The 27,855-nt window shown below is 45.4% G+C and overlaps 1 protein-coding gene across 1 annotated transcript in view; it reads left to right on the top strand.

Annotated features, from left to right (window-relative positions):
* MDGA2 (MAM domain containing glycosylphosphatidylinositol anchor 2) overlaps window positions 1-27,855 on the top strand; it is a 369,386-nt gene that overhangs the window by 119,168 nt on the left and 222,363 nt on the right. The window contains exon 2 of the mRNA XM_063333753.1: window positions 4,213-4,352. Within this exon, the coding sequence (XP_063189823.1) occupies window positions 4,213-4,352 (140 nt within the window). The remainder of the gene's footprint in view (window positions 1-4,212; window positions 4,353-27,855) is intronic.

Here is a 27,855-nt window from a genome sequence, read left to right as displayed (position 1 = left end):
CAGGGTGAACCAATACGTAGCAAAAGATGGCAGTGGCTGGGGACAGGTGCAAAAGGAGGAAGAGGAGAAAGGCTTCACCTCCCACCTGGCACTGGAGGAGTGGGAAGCTGAGGATGTTTTTTGTGGAGGTTCAACCCTCCTATCAAAAAAATCATTTGATCTTCAATCTGTCTTTAATTTAATGGTGTCATAAAGTCACATGTAAACAAATATCTCATGCCCTGGAAACTTTTGAGATTAACTTAGAAATAGTAAATAAATACTTTGTTGATTCTGCATGTCTTCTGTTTTGAGCAATTAGGAAACAGTGCAATCACAATCACATAGTCTAAGAGCTGAAATGATCATTTATTAATAAGATAGAGCAGTTGAGCTTTTTTAGAAAAATAGCAATTGTTGTAAATGTTGTGATTAAGGTCAAGAGAGTTTCCGGCACTTTAAACAGAAAGGCAGACTGGAGCACTTCAGTTGTCCAAGGTCGCTTATTCGTACCACAGCTCCACAAACGTACTGTAAGTCATGAAGCATCTCCTTTCTGAGTGCTATACAAGTTCTCACTTGGTTACTTTTTAATTTGCTGCTTCTGGGTGACCGTCTTGGTTTGGGGGAAAAAACCCAACTCTTTTCTACTTACTCCTGCACGCCTTTAGAAAATAAATTTTATTCTGCATGTTTCGTTGGAAGTTTAGCTAGCATTCATCACGGCACCTCCTTTGTCCTTTGTCTTTCTTTATGAAGTATGTCTAGATACCTGCGTATGTATTCAGCTTTGGACATTTCTAATTTTGTCTTCACGGAAATTTTTATGACTTTTTTTCCCCCCAGGTCTATACTGCCTGGGGGACTTGTTGCAAGTTGAAAGCCAATGGCTCATGTAGGCGCGTATGTGCGTGCGACAGACAGGGAAGGGAAATAAATTGAAATTGCTGGAAAAGAGCAGTCAATAAAGGGGACCTATGCAATGTCAATATATAACGAGATATGGTGAAAGGTCAGGCTGGCACCATTTTTCATTTGAAAGAAGAAATCTCATGGCGCCGCGCGGCTCCTGTGCAGCAGAAGCTGGGCGGGTTGTGCTTGTGTTTGTGGCTACGGCTTTTCCTTCTGACCTGACACTTACCTTTGCTTGTGCCGTGTCTGCACGTTGCCGGGAACAGCACTGTGATGGATTCTTTCATGCAATATTTACTGTGTATAATCACAGGACAAATTCTTCCAAAATGCCACAAACAAAATAAATGCCAAGTATGTATTACTTTAATGTCTCGTCTGGTATTAAATCCTTGGAGGCGTGTTTCAGCTGTAATGAGTATTCCTGCAGTAGAGAGGGAGGTGACATTTCATAATTATGCAATGTCTTCTGAACCATAAGACTTTAAAACTTTAAAAAGTATGATTTTTTTTATTTTCCTTTATTCGTTTGATCTCCTTTAAAGCAGTGTATTCTTTTGCCATAATAATACACAGGGGGGTATTTTTTCTTTTCTGTATTGCCTTCCCAAACCTAATGGATATGGAGCGGTGGCACAGACACTAAAATGAAGGACACTTCAAATGTAATTTGAAGTTATATGAATATAATATGAATGTAAATGTAATATTAATGTAATATGGATTTAAAAGGCAGCAGGATGTTGGTATAATGTTGCTGACTCTTCTAATTTTATCAGAAGTCTCACGATCTGTGCTGAACCTTATTTTACCTTTCTGCTCCGTGGCTCTGCTTTAGCATTTCAGTATTTTATTATTTGCATTGGGGGAGATGATGAAAGCCCCAGCCGTGGCCCAGAGCCCTGTTGTACAGCGGCTGTGCATGGCAGAACAAGGAGGACACTCCCTGTCCCACGACATCGAACTCTTGAGTGGGAGCAGCTCTCCTTGCACAGGGAAAGCCGCAGTACACCGAGCATTAGTGCTGCTCTTCTACTTAGAAAAAAATAATAATGAAATAATTCAGAATCAATGGTTTCTTTTAAGGTCAGAGCATGGCACATGGGACTGACTCCCAGACAAGGACATCTCTGTCCTTGCAGGAGGGACAGCGAGCTCCATGGGAAGAGCAGCCTGGACGGATGGTACCCAGGGAAGGATAGATTTCATTTGTTTCTTCTAAGCAGTAAATAGCATCTTTAGCCTTGCAAAGCGCCAGTGGTGTAATCATGTGGGGAGGGTGCTGGGGCTGTAAAACAGTTCTCCTGAGCAGTAGGAAAGCAAATCTGAAGCAGCTCCTGTGTAGGGAGGCCTGAGGAGATACTTGTCTGACTAAATGTGTCCGTAGGCTGAGCATCGCGGGTATGTTCAGTCGTTGTGCTGTACTTGGAAATAACTGGTGCTAGGGAGCAATTTTTGCTGTCCGTGCAAAACTGCCAAGAGCAGGGACGCATCGGTCTTTAACCTGGATTCACCATTGCTAAGCAGGATCTGCCTGCGGAGGAGAGGAGAGGGCGAGCTGGTGGCTCTCCAAAAGTTGGTGTGCAGTGGCTTGAGGAGCTGCTCGGCCACCCCTGCCTGATGGGGAGGCTTTTTTCTCTTGTGGCCTCTTGACCTGTCTTGAATGGCCCCACCAAGCTGTTGTCTCTGCTGATCTGCTGGTCTTCCAGCCCTGTGTCACACCAGGATGTGTGTGATGGATGCAGGAGACATCCATCCCCTGCACGAGCTCTTCTGCCTCCACTGATGCTCTGCAGAGAAGCTCCACTGAGGACTGATTTCCTAAACGCTTGCTGAAGAGGTTAACCTAGGCCAAGCACACTGAAAAATGATCTAAATATAGTAGACTGAGATGGACGGGGACAGCGCAAGGTAGCTGGGAATATCAGGCTTAGTGATTACAGCCTGAAATAATGATTCTCTTCCTGTTCATTTAGTTGACCGGACACTGTCCTGTTCAGGGTCCTTGTCTTGAGTCTCATTTTCTTCAGCCTTTGGCGAGCGAGGGTCAGAAATGTGGATTATTAACAGGTTTGTATCAAGTCTAGGCATTGCGCAGCACTCGATGCCGCAAGGGCTGTGTCAGCTGGGAGCCCTGCGCGGGTTGGACCAGGAACGGCAAGCCGATGGGGAGGCTCTGCAGGGGTGCCAGAGCAACGCACCCCAGGAGTCCCCCATGGGCGTTAGCTGAAAAATTGCAAATTGATCAAACCGCCAGTAGTCTGGTGCGAGAGGGAGGTGATGTGCGGCACGGAGGCCTGGAAAAGGAGCTGCGGTCCTGGGTGGGTGGTTGTTGCTGGTGCAAGGGAGGTGGGGAGAACACACGGATGCTTTCCCAGTGGAACGGGGCTCTTGCTCATGGGAAACGGGGCCGGGAGCTCTACGGCTTCGAGTCCTGTTGGGCTCAGCTCTAATTGTTCTCCTTTCTGGTTGTGATTTAAGACTTTGGTTAGGATTTTAAGGCGTATCCGCTTTTACTGAACAGGAGCAGCGTGCTGTTGAGCAGAGTGGATGAAATACTGGGTCTTTAAAACTCACCAGAATTACCTTTTATCTCTTCTGCTGTTTAGTTTATGTTACTTTATTTGGCAGTCAGACTATAACTCAACTTTCTTATGGTTCAGAAATAAAGGAAGCTGTAGAGCCAGGAGCACGCTTTGGAGACTTGCTGAAACAGAGCTGTAATTTGTACTTACGGTATTAGCACCAACATCGCAGTTTTCCTACAGGTACAACATGTAAAACAGCATAACATCCTGTATTTCAGGTTGCATAGACGAGGAAATTAAAGTAAGGGTTCTGCTTGAACTTAAACCTCTGGTCCAAATCCTGATCCCTCTGACAGCAACAGGATTTTGGTATCGACTTTGAAAGGAAGCGGCATCGGTTGCACTGTTTCTCCTGCTTAATTTGAATGGTTTAATTGAGGCTTCTCATTTGCATAATGAGTGTGATAATGCATTTAGAAAGCTATATAATAAAAAAGAACAATAATGCAGAGTTCATTTGGAAACTGAAACAAACATAACTGGAATGCAAATGAGCTTGCAGCGGTTTCGTTCAGGGGATTGCTGGGTATTAATAAATACCGTGGAAATCTCTTCTGGCGCTGAGGATGCGTCTGCTGAGTAAGTGCAGGAGTATTCTCCGTGGTGAAAATGCTCAGGTCCAGCCTGGGTCTTCCCTCTAGGGGTAGGTGAGGATGCCCGGAGGTGGGTCTGAGCGAGCCCTGGGGAATGCGGGCGACGATGCTCACCTGGTTTCTCTCTCTGGGTCTTGCAGCCCCCCCCACCGTGCGGATCGTGCACTCGGGCCTGGCCTGCAACATCGAGGAGGAACGCTACTCGGAGAGAGTCTACACCATCCGCGAGGGCGAGACGCTGGAGCTGACCTGCCTGGTCACCGGCCATCCTCGGCCACAGGTGAGCCCCCGCCGTGCCCGCTGGTCACCGCACCTTCCCTCTGCCCTCTCTGTCTCTGAGCCTCTGCGGGTTGGTTCCATCTTCTGCGAAGGACTAGACTGGTGTGGGGTGGTAGAGAGGAGATCAATGCAGCAGGATCTCAGTTGGGGGGTGGAATTGTTCCGGACGTTGGTTTGATATTGGGGTGTTGCAGAAAAAACAACAACAACAGAAAAGTTTATGACTTTTTTTTTTTTGAATGACTGTCTAGGAACGTGCTATTAAAATCAGTGAGTCTGTATTGTACTTTAGCATGAGGTCCTGATGTGAGTGTTTGAGGTCCATGGAGGTTGGTAGAAGGAAAAACAAATATGGGGACAGGGACAGCTGAAACCAGACGCGATGCACCAGAGTGAACAGCTGGAGAGGGGCACAGGAGAGCTCGGGGAGTCTCGCTCTTCTCGGTCTTGGATGATGTCAGAACCACAGCGTTGCAGCCCTGCAGAAAACAAAAGTTAAATAGAAAGAAGCTACCCTTTTCCAGGCCTAACTCTATTTTACAGCAGAAAATTCAAAGCCGAAAGACTTGCCAGCCTGTGCCTGCTGCCCTGCTGTGTCCCCCTGTTGCTCCCTCAACTTCGCCCATGGTACCCTGTTAACAGGTTATTTTAGATCAGGACCTTTCAAGACCTGTGCAAGCACAATGCTTTATTCCCTCCCTTCTCTGCTTTTCCTTTTCCATCTTTTCCTTTGCTTTTTGAGCCGAGCCAGCTCTCTCTTCCCTCTTTTGTCACTGCCACTTTGCCTTCTGCTGTGTCCCCTCGTCTTGCTCTGCAGAGTACCGAGAGCTGAGGGTGCGTCTGTATTAGCTGAGATAACCACGTATTACACAGTTTTGTATGAGATTTTGAACACTAGAATACCTCGCACAGATTTTTCTTTGCAAGCTGGTGAATTAAAGACCTCCCTCCTGCAATGGCGTGGGACACGCGGGAGCTGTGAAGTGCAGCTGGCCGCTGGGGAAATGGGATGCACTGGAGAGCTCAAGTCTGCAAACGAGTGATGTTCCTCTAGGAAGGAGAGATGTGCTGATTCTCTGTCCTTTATTCCGTAGCTGTTCCCAATTTAGTGAGAAGGGTTAAGAACAAAGAAGTTGAAGTTTAGCCTGTGCTGTTCCAGTGAAGGCATAGGTCGGGCTGTGTCTTAGAAAACTCTACCTTAACTGCACACAGTTGCACTCTCTTAGCTGCAGTCACACATTAAAGCCATGTATCAACCAAGCCATTTTTCTTTTAAATTAAGAGATCTCTGCCTAGTTTTTGCCAGGTGATGGAGAACGAAAAAAGTCCTTAAAAAAAATAAAAGGGAAGAAAAACCCAAACTGGGCCAAGTGTCTAGATGTTTTGATAACCCCTCCAAGTGAGGGCAGTGCTGTTTTCAAATCAGTGCTGCTGTTATGAAGCTTAAAATTCAGCGCCTCAACAGTGTATGAAAAGTATTTATTGCCCTGCTACTGCGTTCTCTCCCATTGCGGGCCGTCCTCTTCGCTCTGACATTGCTGGCTCATGGAACATGGTCAGGGGAGATGCGAGGAACATGCTGGTGGCTCCTCATTGGAAGAGCCAAGTGAGAGAGTCTGGCTTGACACAGACCTCATTCACAAAGGTTGATAATAACGTTTTAATGTAGTACTGACTGTAACATGGAGGGGGCACCTCCTGCCTTAAGGACACACTGCTGCTTTTTAGGGGATTTGTTATGGCATAAGGCGATGTTCAACATGGGGGAGATGGGATCTGCCCCAGGCTGGCTGCCTTCTCTAGCCACCTCTCTGAAACAAGTCCGTGTCCCTCAGTACCTGTCAATACTGTTGGATTCATTCCGCCTTCCCAAACTTTTCTAATCTAGGCTTATTTAACAACTTTTTGAGATCCAAAGCGTCTGGCTCTGGATGCAGCAGTTTGGCATGGCCATGTGTTCGGGTGGAGGCAAGTGGGACATCTGCGTGCAGGCAGACAAGAGCAGGATAAACGTAGACTGATACTTCCAGGGCTTCCTTGGAGAATATTTCTTTCTCAAAACCATCTCCTCTATCTGCTCCGGCAAAGCTGACCAGCAGCCTGCGAGTTTTGGTGCAGCTGAAATCAAAGATCTCTCTCAAACCTGCCTGCCTGGAGGCTTGAGGCAGCTTCAAAGCGAGCAGGGCTGTTATCCGTCAGGAAACGCTTTGGACCGGCTATGAAAGGTGCTGTCTCAAGCAGTAACAAAGCTTATGATGCTGCTGAATCAAAAAAAGCAAGCTGTTCAACCAAAACATCTTATCAAGAAAGCAACCACATGGCTGCTTTTTTCATAAAAATCTCTATTTTCTCATCTGGGATTCAGGATGGAAAATTGATTTCTCTTCATTTTACCTGTTTATAGATTTTTTTTCTTTGTCAGCCAGCACCTCGGTCTGCTCTCTCGTGCTCACTCTCATGTTACAGCTCTCTGAGACTCGAAATATTTCTTGCAGATTAATTGCCTGAGAGCAGGGGGATAGTTTTGGTAGTCTCAGATGGGTGATTCTGCAGTGCAAAACAGGAGGCTTGGCAGCGCTGTGTTTGAACATTAACCTCTTTATCACCTTCCTATTAAATTTCCACTCAAATTTAGTGCTCCAGAAAGTTTAAAAAAAAAAAAAAAAGACTAAGACACCGTAGCTTTTTTGCTGTGTTTAAAGTTTGTCATGCAACACTGTAGGAGCTGCAGTTCCTTGGACTCATTGTCCATGAAATTTGGTTTCTCTTAGATGAGATATTAGGAAGAAGTTCTTGACTGTGAGGCCCAGGTTGCCCAGAGAAGCTGTGGCTGCCCCATCCCTGGAGGTGTTCAAGGCCAGGCTGGACGGGGCTTGGAGCAACCTGGGCTGGTGGAAGGGTCCCCCAGGGCAGGGGGTGGCACTGGGTGATCTTTAAGGTTCCTTCCAACCCAAACCATTCCGTGATTCTAAGACTTCCATGGATCTCACCAAGGTTTTTGTGTGTCAACGGGGCTGTTGAGGAAAAGTACCGATCAGGGTCAGGCAGGAGATCAAGACTTGCATGGAACCATCAAGCTGGCGCTCGCTGTTTCCAGCTGTCAGAGAACTACTCTTACCTGCCAGTAATTATTCTCAGGTATTTTAAATATGGATAATGTAAAATTTGTATTTATTTTGCTTCTTGAATACATTCTGCTTTATGGGGATGGTTCTTTAGGAGGAGGTCTGCAGTGTGTTTCTGTTGTGACCAAGTGGCAGTGGCGATACGGCATTTATTTTGAAGCCTTCCTTTTCATATGCAGAAATTATAAAATAATTTGACGATATATTGTTGTTGGATTCTCATGTTCAGACAGCCTTCAATATGAGATGGGTTTGAGGGGAAGTGTCTGGCAGGATGCTTCCAATTCTCCTTGCAGATAGAAGTGGTGAAAATACATTTTTATTTTTATTTTTTCTGCAGGAGACTTCCATCCACGTTTTGTGGTAATTGCCAGTATTTTCTGTACTTCAATTTTTTACTGTTTTTCGCACAGAAGGTTATCATATTTGGTTTGCAAATTTTATGGAAATTATTTTCAAAATGATATTTTATCAGACCCTGGGAAGTGAGTTTATAAAATATGTAATTACGTATCTATTCTAAGAATGCTATTCAACTTGCATGCGCTTCTCAAACTTTTTCTATTATTATTGGCATACATGGAAACTCCTTTTGTTCTAAACGCTGTAAGAAGTCAGCAATCCTGCACTAGGCATTTATAAAATCTGCCATTGGTGTTCGCTGTAATCCCCCCCAAAATCAGGAGTGGGCAGAAAACATGCATTAACTGAGGGGAAAATGAAGGGGTGAAAGTGTGCTGTGAGTCAGCTGGTGAGACTGTCCGTCCTGCATCCTTCCTTCCAAGTGGCCTTTGCAGATGCTGGCATGGCTTGGACCATGGCCTTGAAAAAGGTCTTCAGTCTCCAGAGCTGCTGGTGGGATGGGGAGACCTCATAGCCGCTGTTCAGGATCTGAAGGGGGACCTACAAGAAAGCTGGAGAGGGACTTTTTACAAGGGCATGTAGCGATAGGATGAGGGGTAATGGCTTCAGACTGGAAGAGGGGAGATTTAGATTGATCTCAGGAAGAAATTTTTGACCCAGAGGGTGGTGAGCCCCTGGCCCAGGTTGCCCAGAGAAGCTGTGGCTGCCCCATCCCTGGAGGTGTTCAAGGCCAGGCTGGACGGGGCTTGGAGCAACCTGGGCTGGTGGGAGGTGTCCCTGCCCAGGGCAGGGGGTGGCACTGGATGGTCTTTAAGGTCCCTTCCAACCCAAACCATTCTGTGATTGTGTTTTTGGTTCTTGGGGCTACATCATATTCATTTCTCCGACTGTGGCGGTAACAGCAAGTAACCAAGTCACGCTACAGTAATGACTGCCAGGTGATGCTGGCCACTGAAAGACATAGTGTGCAGTACCACCGCTACTGCTGCCTTGAAGCCTTTTTTTGCAAGGTTTTACCAGATCATTTGGATTAATGAATTGACATAGTCTGCTTTGTTGTTTGTTTTTGGTTTTTTTTAAACTATGGGTGTGGGATATATGTACATCCCCTATTTTCTGCTATAAACTCAAGTCTTGGCCAACTGCTGGCCTGTGCTGCTCCTTACACTTCAGCAGCAACTGGAAAAGGGAGTGTTACGAATTCATAGAATCATAGGGTTGGAAGGGACCTCTGGAGATCATCTCGTCCAACCCCCTGCCAGAGCAGGGTCACCCAGAGCAGGTTGCACAGGAACGCGTCCAGGCGGGTTTGGAATGTCTCCAGAGTTGGAGACTCCCACAGCCTCACTGGGCAGCCTGTGCCAGGGCTCTGCCACCCTCAAAGGAAAGAAGTCCCTCTTCATGTTTAGGTGGAACTTCCTATGCTCAAATTTGTGCCCATTACCTCTTGTCCTGTCACTGGGCACCACTGAAAAGAGCCTGGCCGCATGAATTCTTGCCGGAAATAAAGGCTGCTAGGTGTATTGTGGAGTAGAAGTGCCACGCTTCTACAGCAGTAATTCATGGAGAGGGACTAGGATCTTAGCAGAAAAGTGGTGCATCTCTGCAGGGATGCCAAGAGCAAACTGTTCTCTGCACTTGCTGTTCTCCTGCCTTGTGTCTCTGCTAATTGCCATTGCTTTGGCCACCAGAGGTGGTGGCATTACAGCTAAGCAGAGACTGCCAGTTCCACCCATAAACACAGGTGTGGTCCCCATTGCATGGAGATGCAAGGTGAATTTTGGGCTTCAGTCTTCACAAACGTTGTGCTGGTTCATTAACGGAGTGTCTGCTGCTGTTCCTGCTCAGTGAGGTATGGGAGCCAGGCAGCAGTGCTCCAGTAAAAACGTCATTCAACACATAAGGCTGATGTTAGTAACAAGCTTTATTTAGTGCCCTTAAAGCAAACCTGTGGAAGTACCTTCTGCAAGCCCTCAGTTTTGGGAATGGCATTTAAGAGCGGGTGCAAAAGCTAAAGCAGAAAGTCCTCTTCCTGATTCGCGAGCTGAGTTTGGTAATTGAGCACCTTAATATCTAGGGGTTTGGAGCTACAGTTAATTACACCTCCAAAATTAAACTTTCTTTAAAATCATGTGCTCTACTTAACAAAGAATTTTTTTCTTCTTTTGGGGGCTAATTAGCTGCATTCACCTTCTTTCCTGATTCTGAGCTCACAGTAGGTCTCCATGAGTATTGAGAGGCAGCTTGAAAGCCAAGTGTCTAATGGTTTGTAGAGGAAGCTCTCCTGTTGACTTTCCTCCTCTGGGTCCTCTTACAGCCTCAGCCAGATGGTGGGCAAGCATGTGCCAGACCTAGTGATGGGCTAGAGAAGATGGCAGCACTACAGGATGGGCCAGCTTCAGAAGCTGAGCCTGGGCAAGGTTCATCAGGACCTGGCCGAGCCCTTGGCCTGGCTGTAGAGGACATCAGCTCTTTTTCTCATGTTTGTCTAGTCATGGCCTTTCTGTCAGCCTAAAAGGAGTGCAGTGACTCTGGCTTAGAGAGGTGTCTATGAGTGAGCCTCAGACCGTTGCTGTACATTGCTGTGAGTGGACATGGTCTTCAGGGAGTCTCCAAAGGCTCCTCTATATGCTCTAGCGCCTCAGGCACTGACCACCTTTCTCCTCGGCCATCACTGTCCCATGGACCATCCCCAAGGAGAAGAAGCCTTGCTGATGCTCCGTTGCAGCCTCCTTCACTGTGGGACTGTTGTTACCAGCACAGTGTCTATCTGGTTTTCCTTTTTACCGTATTACAAGTTCCCCTGGGATATGATGAGAGAGGAAAAACAATCTGTCTCAGAAGGTTGCAGACGTGTCCTTCTCCTTAGTTTTGCAAGGTAGCTCCTGAGTATCCAAGTTTTGTGTCCAGGGCACATCTACATGTAAGTATGCACTTGTGTGCACGTTAACGTGTGCAAGGAAGTGCTTGTAGATCCAAAAACTCTTCCTGGGGAAAACGGCAGGGGTGAGACCCCAGGAGCAAGTGTGCCTTTCTGTGTGAGAGTGCCGTTGGCTTGCCCTGGGCTAGCCCAGTCTTCTGCCATCTGTGTGTGGTGGTTTGCTGTTATTTTGTCCTCCTTCCCCATGGGCACGAGGGCCTGTAGCAGGAGGATTGCAGCAATGGGGACTCAGCCCAAACTAGGTGGGACCTGTATTTTCTCCTCCTTCCTTTGCGGATTGGAAAAGGCAAAGAGAAAGTGCTGCTTACGGGCTTCCTCTGCTGAGGGTATGCTCGTGGCTTTAAAGAAACAAAGCTGGTGGGGCTGGTGTGGGTGCACACGCCGCGGTGCCAGGCTGCTCTGCTGCCTGCTTAGTCTCACCATGGCGCCCTGCGTCACCTGAGGCTGCCCGTGGTGGGTGTCTGAGAGGAGGAATGAATGTTTTCTTTTTTTTTTTCCCCTCTTTCATGTCAGCACTCCTGCGCGCTTCACCAAAGCGCACGTTTATGCCTTTTTGTCTTTCCAGGCATTGCTTTTAACTTTTCGATCAATTGGTGTAGTTCAGTAGCAGGCTGATGACTTGCGTGTGCCTCTGTGTGATCTGCTCCAAGTCGCGTTGAAATGACTCTGCTCTTTCGGGGCTTCTCTTTGAATGTGTGTCTTCAGGTTTACTCTGGCTTTACTCCAGATTACTCACTGGCTTCCCACCACGTGTCGCAAAGTTCTCCCTAAAGTAACAGACAGGTGGAGAAAGGGAAACTCAAGTACTCAAAGAGGTAGCTGCACTTCCATTTGAAACTTTGTTCAAAGCTTGTTGAGGGTTAATCAGTATCAGTGAGGCCTTTGGGGAGAATAATGGAAGGCTACAGTAATTATTGAAAAGAGAATTACAAACACTTGCACATGGTTGTTCCCCAAAACTTAGCCTCACGCTTAGTTATCCAGAAAGCTCTGAGCACCCCAACACATTGTTGCACATACTTATCTGTGCGGTGATTGTGTAGCATTTGATATATCACTGCTGTTCATAATTTGCAGCATTCTTACACACAGCACTCATCACTTGATCTATTAAGTGCGCCATTAGTTGCCATAGAAACTAATTTTCCTTGATTAAGTTTTTAAAATGCCACATCCATGCTCAGGTGAGGCTAACGGTGGGTGGGCAAATGCAGCCCTTTTTTCATAAATTACTGCTTTCAGGATTTTGCCCAGAAGTTGCTTTGGATTTTCAAGCAAAATTCTGCAAAGCCCTCTGCTGTTTGGGAAGGAGAACAATGTGACAAGTCCTTCGTGGGTGGCTGAGCTGAGCTCACGGTCTGTGTGACAGAATCCCAGGCTCGCAGGGGTTGGAAGGGACCTCTGGAGATCATCTAGTCCCACCCCCTGCCAAAGAAGGGTTGCCCAGAGCAGGTTGGACAGGAACATGTCTGTCACGTCCCACTTGCAGTAAAGGGCGGGGGGGTAAGTGACTTCAGACTCGTAAATTCTCAACGGCAGGGACTGAGGTGAGATAAATCTCATATACAAACATTTATTAGCTTCCCAAAATCGTTAGTATAGGTCTTAACCTATTATCGTGGACTTGTTAGGTATATAACAAATTATGGCAAATGGTGAGGTATGCACTGTGTTACTGAACAACAGGGATAGGACAACTTATGGCAAGTGGTACTTAACGTCGTTACTTAACGACTCTAACTGTTAGAGAAAGGAAAAGACAGAGAAAAAGACAGAGATAAAGAGATCACCAGTCCCGATTCCAGCGTCTTTTTCAGGGAATCTTCCCAGGCATGATCTTCATCTTTCTTGGGAAGAATCTTCCCAGGCACAATCATCTTCTTTTGTTTCTTCTTTGCTCCCCGCTAGGGGCACTTATTTTCCCCTTTTATGTTTGCTGAATTGGAATGGTCCACCCCCCTGTGTTGAGGACAGCCTCGTCTCAGGTTTCTCCCGTCTCTCAGGTGATGTGTAGCATGATTTGGGTGGAAAGACGAGTGTCATAGTCACACATGTTTAGCATGATCTTTATAATCTTCATTGGCATATGCAGGGTGTGCGCTTTCATATGCATTTCACGGATAATGAAGCAAAGGTCACTCATCGGACACAATGGCCTTGAGAACTGAGAACTAGCAAGCTCATCACACGAGTGGCAGAACTATCCTGTCTTCACAAGACAGTTTTCCCACACTTCCAGGCACCAGAAGTGTTAGCCTTACCAGTTCTTTTAAGGCCAGGCCTGCATTATTTATTTCCTTGTGAGTATTTGAGGCATTCCATTGAAGGCTTGGAGGGCCTTCTGCCCCTCGTCAGGGAATTTACAGTCCATCTCTTACAATGTCCAGGCGGGGTTTGGATATGTCCAGAGCAGGAGACTCCACAGCCTCTCTGGGCAGCCTCTTCCAGGGCTCTGCCACCCTCAAAGGAAAGAAGTTTTTCCTCATGTTGAGATGGAACTTTCCGTGTTCCAGTTTGTGCTCGTTGCCCCTTGTCCTGTCACTGGGCTCCACTGAGAAGAGTCTGGCCCCATCCTCTTGCCACCCGCCTGTTAAAATATTGCTCAGCATTGATGGGATCCCCTCTCAGCCTGCTCATCTCCAGGCTGAACAGCCCCAGGGCTCTCAGCCTGTCCTCAGCACAGAGATGCTCCAGTCCCTGACCACCTTTGTAGCCTCTGCTGGACTCTCTCCAGTAGTTCCTTGTCTTTCTTGACCTGGGGAGCCCAGCACTGGCCCCAGCACTCCAGGTGCGGCCTCCCCAGGGCAGAGCAGAGGGGGAGGATGAGCTCCTTCCACCTGCTGGCCACGTTCTTTTTAATGTGCCCCAGGAGACCATTGGCCTTCTTGGCCACAAGGGCACATGGCTGGCTCTTGAGCAGCTTGTTGCCCACTAGTACTTCCAGGTCCTGCCCTGCAGAGCTGCTTTTGAACCTGCTGGGGCTGGCTGTGTGTCCCACGGGGCGAGGGCCTGCAGTGTCACCTTTTGGACCCATCCGTTCTCCAAATATTAGCCCAAACATTAACCGAGCGTTGTGCTGCACCTGCCTGTCAGCTCGACAAGAGACTTCTAAGTGTGTACTAAGGCCACTTACCCCAGGACACAAATGACTTATTTGCTGATCTCTGTAGGTAATAGGTGACATTTTCTGTACACTAGCGAGGCTCTCCTGCATGGCCTATGGAGGGGTGGAGCCTCTCCTAACCTTCCTTGGCAGCTCCAGTATGTGCTGGGGGGGGGTCCCACAGGTGGCAACAATAACTGTGACTGTCCCAAGGCAAGGAGTGACATTTGGACCACAGGAGTCAGAGGGAGCAGCATCTTCTGAAAGAGCAGGGACTGGCTGGGATTTTGTATTCCTGGTTCCTCTAAAGGCCAAATGATAAAGACCTTGTTTGTCAGTATAACCTCACCTGCACTGGTTTTTCTTTTTTGCTCTGGATGTTTTTTTTTTTTTTCCTGTGTCTGTCACCTCCATATGCTGTCCCACCTCGGGTTATGTTATCCTGTCACGCATGGCACGTTCTGAGGTGCAAAATGTGCTGAGTGGAGGAAGGGCGATGCCGGAGTCCTCGTCTAGTTGCTTCACTGTGGCAATGGGGGCAGCTGCAGGAGTGCTCTCTGTCCCCACCAGCATGGCCCAATGCTCTTTGGCAAGTGATGGGGTCCCCACATCTGTCCCCCTGCCCCGACCAAGCTCCAGGGGTGGGGGAGGCTAGAGCTGCTGTTGGCACACATAGTCCGGCCGTCTGAGGGTTGCATGCTGTCTGCTCGCAGCAAGCTCTGGGAGCTTGACTATTTTGGGGATGCAACATGCCCTCTTGAGCGCTGAGGCTTTCTTCTGCAGAATCGTAGCAGATTCCACCTCCTCACATCCTGCTGCCACCCTTTCTCCTATGCAGTGCTATCAGACTATGTCATTTGAAATCAAGGGGCTAAGACGTGCGCTGGTTGCCTGTGAAGAGAGTGGCAGATAGCTTGGCTCTCCTGGAAGGCAGTGCATGGGAGGATCTGCATTTGGAAGACCCAAAATTTTCTCCCTGGCTCTGTTTTGCTGTGTTTTCTTTCCACTTGTAGGAGTGGAGTGCTGTGCTGATGGCCACTCTGTCAACAAGTAGCTTCTCCCCTTGCAGCTGAGAGGCTGCTAGGAGATACCTTCTGCTTCCTGAGCTCGGTGCTTGCACACCCTGAGCAGAGCCAGGGCTGCTGCTCCTCCGGGGCACGCGTGGCCCTGGGGACACGCAACCTGCCTGTAGGGAATTTGGGTGGCCTGAGAGGGTGGTTCAAGTGGCACCAATGTTCTCCCTCAGCTGCGGGGGACCAGCGGGGATGCTGAGCTGACTCACATGTGTGGCAGCTTGGATGGAGCAGCGAGGCCCTGAGCACACAGCCTGTCCTACAGGGATGGAGGTGGTGGCTGGCAGGGGATGTTCCAGTGTAGGCTCAGTGATGGAGTCCCCAGAGATACCTGGGCTGACCCAGGCAAGCCATGTCGGTGCTGACTGGAGTTAGCAGGGCTGGCCCATTTTGCACCTGCTTTGTTGCAGCTGTTGTCCACAGTGTATGGAAGATGGGGTTTGTATTGCAGATACATATTGCAGAAGAAGGAAGGGAAGATTTTGACTGGATGTTAGGAAGAAATTCTTGGCGGTGAGGGTGGTGAGCCCCTGGCCCAGGTTGCCCAGAGAAGCTGTGGCTGCCCCATCCCTGGAGGTGTTCAAGGCCAGGTTGGATGGGGCTTGGAGCAACCCTGGGCTGGTGGAAGGGTCCCCCAGGGCAGGGGGCTTGGAACAAGGTGATCTTTAAGGTCCCTTCCAACCCAAACCATTCTGTGATTTTTATGAAGAAGGAATTGTTTGATTTCAGTTATCATCTGGTGTTAAGTGGTATGATGGGGCTTGAATAAACAACTGAAGCAACAGTCAAGACAGGAAAGCAGTGATATTGCAGTGGGGGGAAGCCTTCTGTTGCCTTGCGTTTAACTTGTTGGATTTGGGTTTTGTTTTTTTTTTTTTTCCCATTTCCAAAGCAAGCGTGCTGAACCTAATGGTAAGAGTTAGGTGGGATGGATGAGGCCCCTGTTGAGATATTGGCCAGCACCTTCCTGTGTGATGAGATGTCTGTGTTCCCCAAAGAAATGCTTTGGAAAAGCAGAAAGGAGCAACATTTTCAAATTCGAGAGGAGGATCAATAGGGAGAATATATGGGTGGCTAAATGGCTGGCACATTTGTCCTTATCAGGGCAAAACGGTCGTGCTGAGAGACCCTTCTCCCCCCCCCCCCCCCCGCCATTTAATGCTTATTTCTCTTGTCAGACGGAGCAGGGGAGGGTTGTAGTGAGCATGGAATGTATCTGCAGTGCTCTGCAGAGGTGAGAATTCAGGTGCTGTACTTTAGGGAGAAAACATCAAATAAACTGTTCGTAGCCTCAGCACCAAAAATGACACGTAAATTTTAATCACGTACTTCTTTCAATGCTGAAGAACGGTAGAAATACATGCCCTTCTTAGCTAAATGTGAGCTTTATCGAGCCAAACTTTTCTGAAGGGTTTTTCCAGCATAAAATGCTGGCTAATTTAGTCATGAATCAAGCTGGATTTTATCAGGTGTTCACTGAACATTTGTAAAGTCTTCCCGTGAACTGAGGGGTGTCAAATGAAATCATCATCAGTTTTCCTAACAAGAGTACAATTATTGTAATAAAGATACGCAGAATGCAATAGGAAAACAGCTGTTCCAGTGTTAAGTAACCCTCCTCCCCACAAATTGCTTTCTTTGGCCGCATCAGCAGTTAGTAAGAATTCCTATCAATTAAAATAGAAAATGTAGCATCCACTTCACCTCCAAAGGAGCCTTTTATGTTTCACTTGCAGCTGATCAAAGAGAACACCACGTGGGTCTTTTGTTTTGTTTTTCTGAAATGCTGCTTTTTATATTTTAATGGATGGCATGCCAGAAAATGTTAATTCTTTCTTTGCGCCCGCTAATAAGGTGAAGGTAGGATTCTGTTCCGAAACATTAGAGGAGGCTACACTAATCACACCGAGTGATTAAGATGGTATGCATTTTAAGTAATGAAGGTGATTCTGTAATGTGGCTGTTGATTGAGATCCCTCGTTGCTTGGGAAGGAGCTTTGTTGGAGCTCGGAGGAGAGAGGAGTGAAGCAGTGGCTCAACTCCAAACCCTCATGGACTGGGTTTTTGGGTTTTTTTTGCAGTGCTCAGTGGTCTCCTGATGTACCCTGGGTGTTTGAAAAGTTGCCCATACTTGCTTCTGGACTTCATTTATTGATACCGTCAGTAAATATATTTTTGTCTCAATGGTTCTTTGTATTGTCTCGATGCTAAATCTTAGGTAGCCTCAGCTGGGAGGATGACACTGGGAACCTTGAAGCAGAGTAGGCAGAGGTGGAGGTGGTGAAATAAGTGAGGAAAGAGGGAGGGCCAGAGGTGCTGAGACCCAGCCGTTTCTGTTGACTGTGGAATTGATGGTGAAGGCTGTAAGAATTCGGAGTTCCCAAAAAGCAACCCTGGAGAAAACAAAACGCACTAATTGAAACTGTTTCCACCAAAATTTGTTTTGGACCTGAAGTTCTTGCCTAGTGGCAATCTAATGCTAAAAACTCACAGTTAAGCTGTAATCAGTAAAAGGGGGCTCGGTGGAGTTGTCTTTGTTGGGTGGGAGTTATAGAGCTTCTTCTCCAGGCTGTCGTGGACACTGAAACTGTTTGGGCAGCAGCAATGAGGAAGGTACAGCCCATCCACCCTCTGGGATGTGGACTTTCACTGCCACCCTGGGCTGGACGCGATGGTCCGTGCCTGCAGGACTGTAACTATTAAAATGCAATCCTGTCTTGACGGACGTAATTTTGATATGGTAACTCGGTTGCACGCTGCAAACAGCACTGAATATTTTGTGCATACGCTGCTGAAAGAAATGTAAAGCTTCGCCCCATCACCTGCAGGGAGCTGGGTTGAAAGGCAAGTTGTTTGCAAGCTGGTAAAGAAATTAAACTCGGTTGTTTTATTCTGAATAATTTGACTGGTCATATCTTGACGATTTTCCTGGTTCCAGGTGGCTGCTGTCTCTCAACAAGAAATATGTTTGCAGGTTTCTAAAAAGGGCTTGGAAGCGGTGGGGGAAAGAGGTCAGCTTAAATCAAGATAAATGCAACATCAGGGCAAGTGAAGGGTGTATTTCAGCCACACTCAGTTGAGAATATCGAGCCTGGGCTTGCTAAAGCATTGGCAATCACTGAAATGAGACTATCAGAGAATCACGTGGAGTTGAAAATGACATCCAGGTGGGTGATTTTTAGCATACTGGTTTCACATTGACCCTTGTGGAAGCTTAAAAGCTGCCAGAAATCCCCCCCAGAAAGTTTCCAATGAACACAGAGCATGAATCTCCCATCATGGAAGGAAAAGAGCAAAATTTTTCAGTTTGGACACTCGTGTGGACACAGGTATGGATACTTGTCCTCTTGTCCCTTGCATCTGTCTTCCCCTGGACCTTCCCCCCAAACTGTGCCCTGTCTGTATATTGTCAGCTTTTGGTTTCCTTTTCTTTGGTGGCCCTTAAGAGAGGTAGGACGTTGGCTGAAAGGATGGAGAAGTGGCTCTGGGATGCTGCAGAAGTAGCTGGATTTTCCATGACCGTTGAACATGCTAGTCTCATAAGCAAAAAAATGAGGTGGGTGGTTTTGGAATGAGGTCTGTTGCTGTGAGATCTCTCTTGCTGAAAAAGAATATATTTGATGAGTAAAGAGATAATTTAGTAACCCAGGGAAACTAGCAGCATATGCAGATCTGCTGTGGCTGAAGCAGAAGTACATTCTTGTAGCTGGTCTGTGAAAAGATGCCTCCTAAAGAAACGCTTGAAGATGCTTTTTATGGAGGGAATCATTCCCGTTGCTGTGGACATAGTGAAAGACACGTTCTCCTACATCTGCGAGTAAAACCTCAGAGCAGTGAGCTACTTGTGGATTTTCCCATAGCAGCAAGAATTGTTCATGGCTGGAAACCACGTTTGTTTTGCTGCGCGTTTAAGGAGTTCTCCAAAAATGATGTGTTAGACCCCAAAGTCCAAACATACCTCTGAGAAGGTGCGGTATGACCACAAACTTGATGCTGGTCCCTTTTGTGCTTGACTCCAGAGTTTGTCCCTAGAGCTGATGCACTTTGAGGGGAGATTCATTTAACACCAGTGTGCACTTCCATGACTGGTTGAACATTAGAGGCTTGATTGTTCTTCAGCACCTTTTTCTTATATTGCACTAAATTCCAGGGGCAGAGGGAAGATGGTTTTGTAGCACACTGTGGTTCTACGTGCTGTGAACTTACTGTTCTGTTTCCTGCGTATCTTCATGTGGTCTTGAAGACGGTGCTTTCACAGCAATAACTTGATGGTACCCGAGGACCAGGAGTTAAACCCTCAAGGACTAAGGCAGGCTCTAGAGATTGTTGCTTTTGCGGTTTAAGGAAAGAAATGCTACTCATAAAACCCAGTCCATCTGACCGGTCTGACGGTGATAGAGTTTGAACAAATGGGGTTGTTTCTGATCGGACGGTTAAATGATACCTCTTGATCCTTCTGAGTGTTTTTATTCTCTGTGCCGCTACCAGCTTGTTCTCATAGATAAAAATTATATTGTAGCCTGAGCTCTCCTTCAGCAGCTGGGGGTGGCCGTTTTGGGAAGTATTGGGTTTATTTTTGCTGCCGTCCACCTGAGTGCTTGTATCTGGATATCTGCAGAGTGTGAGTGAGCTTATCAGGCTGGAAAAACCATATGCTTTTTGCTGAAGGATGCTCTGTGATTGAGGCATATTCCCGAGTGGTGCTGAAGAGCTCTTGTTATGTTAGTTGTTGTGTTTGGCTTCCCCCTCCACCCCCCCACAGCTTTTGGAGTCAGCTTAGGGTTTTTTTTCGTGGCTTTTTTGTTTGTTTGTCTTTGTTTTGTTTCGGGTTTTTTTTTTGATAACACTGTTCTGGGTGTAAAGGCAAGAAATCTCAACCTGAAGATGAGTTGAACCGTAAATAAACTTAACTATTTAATCTGTGTGTAAATGTTTGCCTTCTTAGCCAAAAGCAATTAAAAAGAAGACTCAGCTGTCGCTGTCCTAATTCATTTGGTATGCGCCAGGTATTTGTTCTGGTACTGTACTACAGGACGCACAGCGCAGATGCTGGAATAAAGCTAAGCAGAACTAAAAAACGGTACTCTTCTGATAAGTACGGCTATATTTATTGGTTGTCTTAGAGGGAGCTAAAAAGTACAAGGAGCTTTAAAAGCCCTTTCTAGGGTGCACCAGCATCTTCCATCAGAACACGCAGGAACAACTTGTGTGTGTTTTGTTCCGTGTTACCTTTTTCTGCGTGGGCTGTTATTCTTCTTCGTAACAGCAAGCGCATAATTAGAAACTAAACAATAAGTATTTCCCAGAGTATTCTTATTGGTGCTTTTTTACAGAAAAATCTTGCTACACTAAGTGTCTTTTTGCTCCTTATTTTTGAGTGGTTTGACTCATTCTAGCTCTGCTTGAAAGATATAACCTTGGTATAGCCTTGATAGGTCCTTATAAATAATTATAGCAACATTATAGGCTGAATCCTCTTACTCTTGCAGATTTCAGGATCCAGGAGATAAAAATAACGAGTGGGATTTTTTTTTCCCTCTCCCTGTATGTCTATCAATCAAAATGATAAAGATATTTATGACTTGCACGTTTTAATGGTGTAATTAGACATAATTACATGTTCAAATGATTACACATATGAACACTAATTACATAATTGAAGACAATTATGCTAACTAGGTAAATACATAATTAACTAAAAATCTCTTGTAAAATCAAGGAAATTTGCACAACAGCCAAAGAAAGTAAAATCACAATAAAAAAATAAATAACCCTTTTAGTGTGACGACTGCAAGAGCCAGCCAGCCTTTGGAGAAGACCTGGCTGTTTGACTTCTGGTGGGCTGAAGCTTAGTTCAGCTTCCTCTTCTATTTTGCAGTCTCCTTGTAAAAGTCAGGCGAACATTCAAGCAAAAAGCCGTGCTGTAGTTGCGTTTGTCTTGGTCTCTAGCAATGATTTTCTGACTTCCGTAGGCTGGATTTTGGTGGTTCATTGGGATGTATGTGGGCTTTTTATGGGACGTAATGGAGTGTGAGATGTGGTGAGATGTCCAGAGCCGCAGTAAACTCCGCAGCGCAGAAGAGCATTTGGGGATGGATCATTACTGTGTTGAATTAGTGGCTGTAGCCCCTCTTCTCTGCGCTAACAACTTTTCAAGTTTTACATATTGCCTGATTTGAAGTTTTCTTCATTTCCATTTGGAAATAATCTCAGGTCATTGTCGCTTAATATTGTGATGATTTCCTTAGTCTTCACTCTACAAGTCTTCTCCCATAATCCTGTCCTTTTATTTCTAGCTGCAAGCTGAACCAGGTTCTTCTATTTTTCTTTTTTTTTTTTCTTCCCTTAATGTCTATTTGCAGTTCTCTTGATATGTGGGAACTGTTCCCAGATCCCTTTCCTTGGCACTCGTGGGAGTCATTTAAAGGTGTGCCAGGAAAGCTCAACAACACCTGAATTATGCTATTTGCGATTACTGCATTTTTCATAAATTTTCTTCTCGTTGGGTTCCGAATTGGAAATAAGCTAAAATCTCAAAGTTAGTAGGATCCAAACACATGCTCAATTTCTTTTCCCTGAACAAAGGTCTTGCCAGAACCCTTCTGAACTGTGCCTGGTACAGGGCAGAAGAGACTCAGTCCTTTTCCAGCGTTGGCTAATATTGTTTTAGACTTTCGCACTGTCTGAAGGAGACTTTGCCACTTCTGCATTCTTTCAGCAAAGAAAAAAAAAAGGGGGGGGCAGAAACATGAACACAGAGGTGTTATTTGGTGTCACTGGCACTTTCAAGCAGAAACTGAGGAACTTCCATCCTGACTGAGTCCAGATGTCCCTTGTCCCATCTCCTGTCCAGTACCTGGCGTGTATAGGTACAACGTGCTCAATCTTCCAGCGTCTGGCTGTCGGGTGTTTTGGAATTCAAAAAGAATTTGGATCAAAAGGTCATGGTATGGATAGATTTAATTCCCATGAATGACTATTCTCTCTTTTGGAATCAGTTTAGAGCCCTGAGCTTCATGTGATCATGTTGGTTAATAATTTGTGACTATTAATTACACAACACAATTATATGTTGTATTTTGAAAGAAAAAAAACCAACAAAAAAACCCAACCAAACAAACCTTGCTGTTTGATAATTTCAGTTAATGCCTCTGATTCTTTATTTTACAAGAAGTTGTGGGCTTGATGCAGAATCTGTGACTTGTGCTCAACAGCTGCTGATCTTTTCTGGCCTTAAGTCCTGTTGATCGCGTTTCCTACCAAGCTGCCTTGTCAGCTGAGCTGCCAACTCTCTCTTGTCAAGATCTCTTCTCTTTTCCCTCTCCTCCCTGCTACCTCCCCTTCCCTATTCTCCCACCTCTCAAGCGAAATAAAATGTCATCTCCTTTCTTTGTCATCACAGCTAGAACAAGTCAAATCTCAGGATCCCACTCTCATTTTTAGCTCAATGAAATTGTAAGGTGTAATTCGGCATCTGTGAGTGTTGGCTGCTGTGGAAGGAAGATAAAGCACAGCTAATGTTACTGGATCACTGAGATTTAGGGTTTAATTCAGAAAGATGTCTGGAAATAAGGCAGGTGTGCGTCTTCAGTCTCAGAGGGATGCAACGCAAGGTCTGCTGTAGGAAATGCTGATAAGGCCCAATGCGAATGTAAAGGCAGAGCCCGGTGGTCATCAGCTTCCAATTTTTAGACGGGATTTTTCTGAGTCTCTTCGTGCAACACGTCCGCTATCAGTGGTGTTTGAAGTACAGCATGGTTTTTTCCGGATTACGTTTTATGAAGTTTTTAAAATGGGAGCTAGTTTAAGTAAACAGACTGATATTGCATCGCAGGAAATCAATAACCTTGGTGCTATTTGCAGAAGACAATGTAGTGGAAAAAGAGCCATTTAAACCCAGCGTTTTATGATGTTCAGTTAAGTGGATTTAATTTGTTCAAGCAGAGGTGGGTTGGAAACGTGCCTGGGTTCCTGTCGGAGTGCGGGGTGCGAGTGGTGGCATCTCTGCAGCCTTGAGCTCCACGGGAGGAGGGAAGGCAGGGCCTCACGTGCTCCTGCGGGCACGAAGAATTAAGGATCCATGAAATCTCAGCCCTTGGGAGGTACAAGCAAGTTCTGGAAACAAAGTTGTTTTCTTAGTTTTCATGCAGAAGGAAAACAAAGGCATTTCTCTTTCTATTGGTGGCTCACACTAAAAGTATGTAGGTCTCTGCCTCGTAGCATTCGCCATCTGCAGAGAACTAGCTTTCTGTTGCAATTGTGTTTTGGCCACGCATGCAGCCGCGCTGGCGTCAGCGACTGCTGCCTTTGTTTTCTCATTTACAGATACATTTATTTGTGACACTTGTCAGTCAGTTTTGGGTCTGCCCAAAAATATCTCCCCTAATGGTTGTTGCAGGAAGTAGTCAAGATTCGTAATACTGAAAGACCAGAAGAGACACGTTTTTCTTCAGTCTTTACCAGTTTACTTGTAAGTCTGTGACAGCATTTTGGGTGTGCTCTGTAAAGCTGTTTCTCTTGAATACTCGGTTTCTCCCAGGGGTCTTGCAGGGGAACGAAATGGGTAGAAATGGAGAGAACGAGAGGCAGAAGTAATACGTGAAAGATTGTTATAAAAGAAAAAAAAAAAGCATCAATTTTAAACCATCCGGATTCCAAGACGGCTTTGTCACTTTGAAACACGATTCTATTATAAAGAGTGACTTCAAAGTAGAAAAATCCTGTTTAGCAGCCACTTTTTCCTCTCTCTGTTTAGACTCCAGTCTTTCGAGTTTAATGGTAGAAACACATTTTTATGCCTTTTTGGCTCTTGAGGGAGACGAGTAGTTCTGGGAACGGGGGAGCTGGTGGCTTCTGGTTTCCCACTGCTGCTTGTGCTGTTGTTGAACCACAGCTCCTCAGGTCTCTCTCCTCCTCTAATGCCGCCCCACATCCCCGTCCCCAAACTGGATGAAGACATCACCTCTGGGCACCAGGAGGTGCAGTTGGTACCGCTCTGGGGCTGGCTGTGCACCCATACCGAATTTGGGTAAAACTTGGCTCTGAAAGGTTGTGCAGGAAAGACTTTGAAGGCACTTTGCTTGCAAAACTGGGCTCCTAAGAGTTATATAGGGTAAGGTTGTGTTTTTGGACGCTGTGAGGACAGTGCATTGGTTGCGTTTGTGCAGAAGTGCTGGGTGATGGAGATCCAGTACCAGGTGGTGGTTTGGGCTGTAGAGCTAGTTCCTGGTGGTGAGCACAAAGAGGAGATTTCACGTCATTCCCCAGCACTCCCGGTAAAGCCCTTTGGCACTGCTGACTTTAATTTAGTGAAATGCCTTGGGTAGAAGATGTTTTGCATAAACATCTTAAGCTGAGGAAATGGAAAGTGATTTCTAATCCATTTTATTACTGCCTTAACTTTGCCTCTTATGTTGAAAATTGATCTGCGATCGAATTTCAGTCCCTCATGTATGTTTTAAAGATGTTGATTGCTTTTCCCCGATTTTTCATTTGATACTGCAAATTTGCTGAGCTTATCACTTGCACTCTTGAGCATGTTTCTATTACTTTAATGAGAACTGTGGCTTTTCTCTATACTCTTGCCAGTTCTTCAACATCTTCCTGGGGTGTAACCCTCTGAGTACAACTGTCGTCTTAGACTTTATTCCAAGGGCAAAAAAAAAGAGAAAAAAAAAAAAATGTATCTCAACTTTTTTGGTTCACTGGTAGTTCCAAGTAGTGGTGGGACTGGCATGGAGCACATGCTTAGCTCTGGTACCACCTCCCTGTTCCCAGTCCTTTTTAGCCATTACAGCTTCTTAGACATCCTCAGAGGTAACCTCTGCAGAGCATCACTGAAAATACCTCATCCATGGACCCAGTTCTCTTCTTTACTGCTCTTCTGGTGACTGGCCTCCAGGTTATCAGCTCCCGTATCGTAGTAATTCTCTTGTAACTCATGTGAGTTTGATTATACCAGCCTTTCTTTTTGCAAACTGTAAAGATTTTAGATCATAAAACTCTACCTATATGGCAATAATAGAAACCTATACTGTCACTGGTGGAAAAAACATCCTATATTTAGATTGGCCCACAGGGGAAATAAGAGTCTGGATGCGAATTTCACAGAGTTCTCTGATGGTCTCATCACCAAGATTAGCTCTGTGCTCATGGCAGTAGCTACAAGTTACAAAATGTTTTGTATTTATTAGTTTTTAAATGGTTTAAAAGCAATAGTGAATGAATTTCCAGGCATTTAAGTTATAAGAATGTGTTTATGGCTCTGGTGATTTAACATGGTATACCAACATTAGGAAGGCCACCATAAAAATTAATAACTAGGAATTCAAATGGTGCTGTGTCTGCCTGTAGATTATGTTCATTATTATAAAGGTGAAAAGTTGTGTTTCATTTTGAAGCAGATTCAGGCTGCTGAATAAAAAAGCTGAGAGAATAATAAAAATACAGCATTCAGAGATGTTTGGGTCATTTCATGAAACTCATTGAATAATTTAGTTGATGGACAGTAAATAATTTCCCATCAGGAGGGCGTAAACATGCAAGACCTTTGTAAATCCTGCAGCTATTAACAATTTTAAAATGATACGACTTCACTAGAAACTGGGCTCTGTGAAATTCAGTGAGCTCAGCCCTTCCCAGTTAATGCTAGAGAAGGTATTTTCCTGCCATGCAGAATGAAAAAAAACCTCCATCCTTCAGTGAGATATTTATAGTAAAATGTATATTGATTATTCAGTATAAAAGTGCTAATTTTTTTGAAGCAGTGAGACATCTTAAAGTCATAAGGAAAAACATTATAATCAAACTAGGATAAATTGCTGCAATTAATCATTTAGCAGGTTACTCAAAGATGTTTTGAGAAAGTATGTATAGATGTTTCCCCAGACACAACCTTTTTATAAAGAAACGCAGGCCGATTCAACTAAGCAAGATGCTATAGGAAGGATCTAAAACAGGGTCATTTTACCGATTTACCTAATGATTGCGATATTATTGTCTTCAGGATCCACTCATTAATTTTCTCTTAAGTTATTTAGTGATCACTTTAGATTTCTTCACTTACATCCAGTTAATCTTTAGGTTTTCAGCCTTTGAGCATAAGAAGTCCTTCCTCTGCAATTTCAAAGCCAAATTCTTAATTCTTGGTGTTCAGATGACTTAGACCCGTGTGGTGCTTAATTTTCAAGAGTTTTGATGACAGCAGGCACAGGTCTGGGTGGAAAAACTGAGACACGAGCCTTTTAAATTTAAGAAGGGTGAAATAACCTTTGCTGCCTTGAAATTGTAGCTCTGGAGAAATTGTGTTTGAAAATGTAATTTTCATGGAGGAAAACCTCTCTGAAAGTCAAATGGAGAAATAATTTGAAAGACCAAGACAACAACAAAAGAAAAGGTGTATTCTTTGTTTGGGGCATGTCTTTACCAAAAGTTCATCCTTTCCTTACCTTAGTCCCCCAGGCAGGTCTGGACTACCCCACCCCTGTGTCTGCTGCCAGGTGACACATCTGAGATGGGCTCTGCTCCATCAGCTCCTGGGTGCTGAGCCACGGTGTGGTGAAGCTCCACAAATGCCTTTGCAGCATTTAGAGTAAATAAATCAATCAAATAGTAGGAAATTTGTGGCCAGTGTAGAACTTGGATTTGTTGCCAGCTTTAGTCTTATCTTGGGTGGCTGTTCTGTTTGTTCACATCTGGGAGATTCCTATTAGTGCTAATAGTAGATAAAACAAACGTGGACTGCTTAGGAAGTGTGTTTATATCCCATTGCTACATATTAGCCTGGTTTCTGTCTTCAGACTTGAAAGTGGAATTCAAGCCTGCTGTTTTCTTTAGTGGCAGTAATGTCATCGACCGTTACCCTGTGTGTGACATGGCCTGAGGTGGTGGGAGGGTAGGATCATGTTTCACATGATCGCCATAAAAGTTTCCTGATGCAATGAGGAGTTGGCGTTGCTGTGATGTTGGGAGAAAAGCTGCATTTTGCCCAGTGTACCCAGGAGATGTGTCATTTGTGTGCACAGAATGTCAATTCATACAAAACTCCTGGCTTTGGGATGCTAAGCTCCACTGGTGGGGCTTGGGTAACTCCTGCATAACCTGGTTTTAGGTATAAAACAGGAGTCATCTGTCTTGCAGAAGTGCAGGAAGTTGAGAGATGAGGGAATATTCAGCTTAGATATACTTTTTCTCACATCATCAGATGTTGAGGTCTCCAGTCACTCTTCTTGACCCCTTCATTTATTACAGTTTACCATTTTAGAGTCACAGTTCTACAGCCTTCATCCGCAAACTCCAGCCACAGTGTTGCTATGGCTAGTATGTTTTGGGCTAAAGTGAACTATGAACAAAGCACCCAACTTGCTCTGATAGGACTTGATTGCTTGTAACTTTGTAGTTTTAATGCTGATTTTCTCTGTCATTAATAACCACAATTTTTCCTCTGTTAGAGAATAAAAGGAAGTTTTTTTTTTTTCCTATGTGTTCTAGCAATCAAGCTGGAAAATAACAATTTCTCTGTGATCTCTGGCACTGAATCAGAACTGATCACGTCCTGCATGTTAACAGTTACCGTCACAGACTGCTTTTAGCTAAATGAGTAAAAAATTGTGCTTTTGCATGCCAGCCTACTGAAGCATTAGTACGTGTGTAAACATAAGCACACGAGTTGTCCCATAAAGGCAACGGCATCAGTTGCTTCCCTGGCCTGGGGACTGCGCTCCGTTTTCTCCCTTGTGTTTCTGTGAAGTTTGAGCAGTCCGGGTGCAATGAAACCTAGTCTTCCGAGGTGATTGCGTCTTGGCTACTGCAAGCTTGAAGAAATACATTTGGAAACCAAATACTCTGCAGTTCTGCATTTGTTTTGCGCTGATAACAGCTTTCCTAGCTCTGTCCAAGAC

Source organism: Chroicocephalus ridibundus, chromosome 4 (assembly GCF_963924245.1).
Source record: "Chroicocephalus ridibundus chromosome 4, bChrRid1.1, whole genome shotgun sequence".
Lineage (NCBI taxonomy): Eukaryota > Metazoa > Chordata > Aves > Charadriiformes > Laridae > Chroicocephalus > Chroicocephalus ridibundus.
The sequence above is the reverse complement of the archived record's forward strand: the minus strand, read 5'-3'. Positions and strand labels throughout refer to the sequence as shown.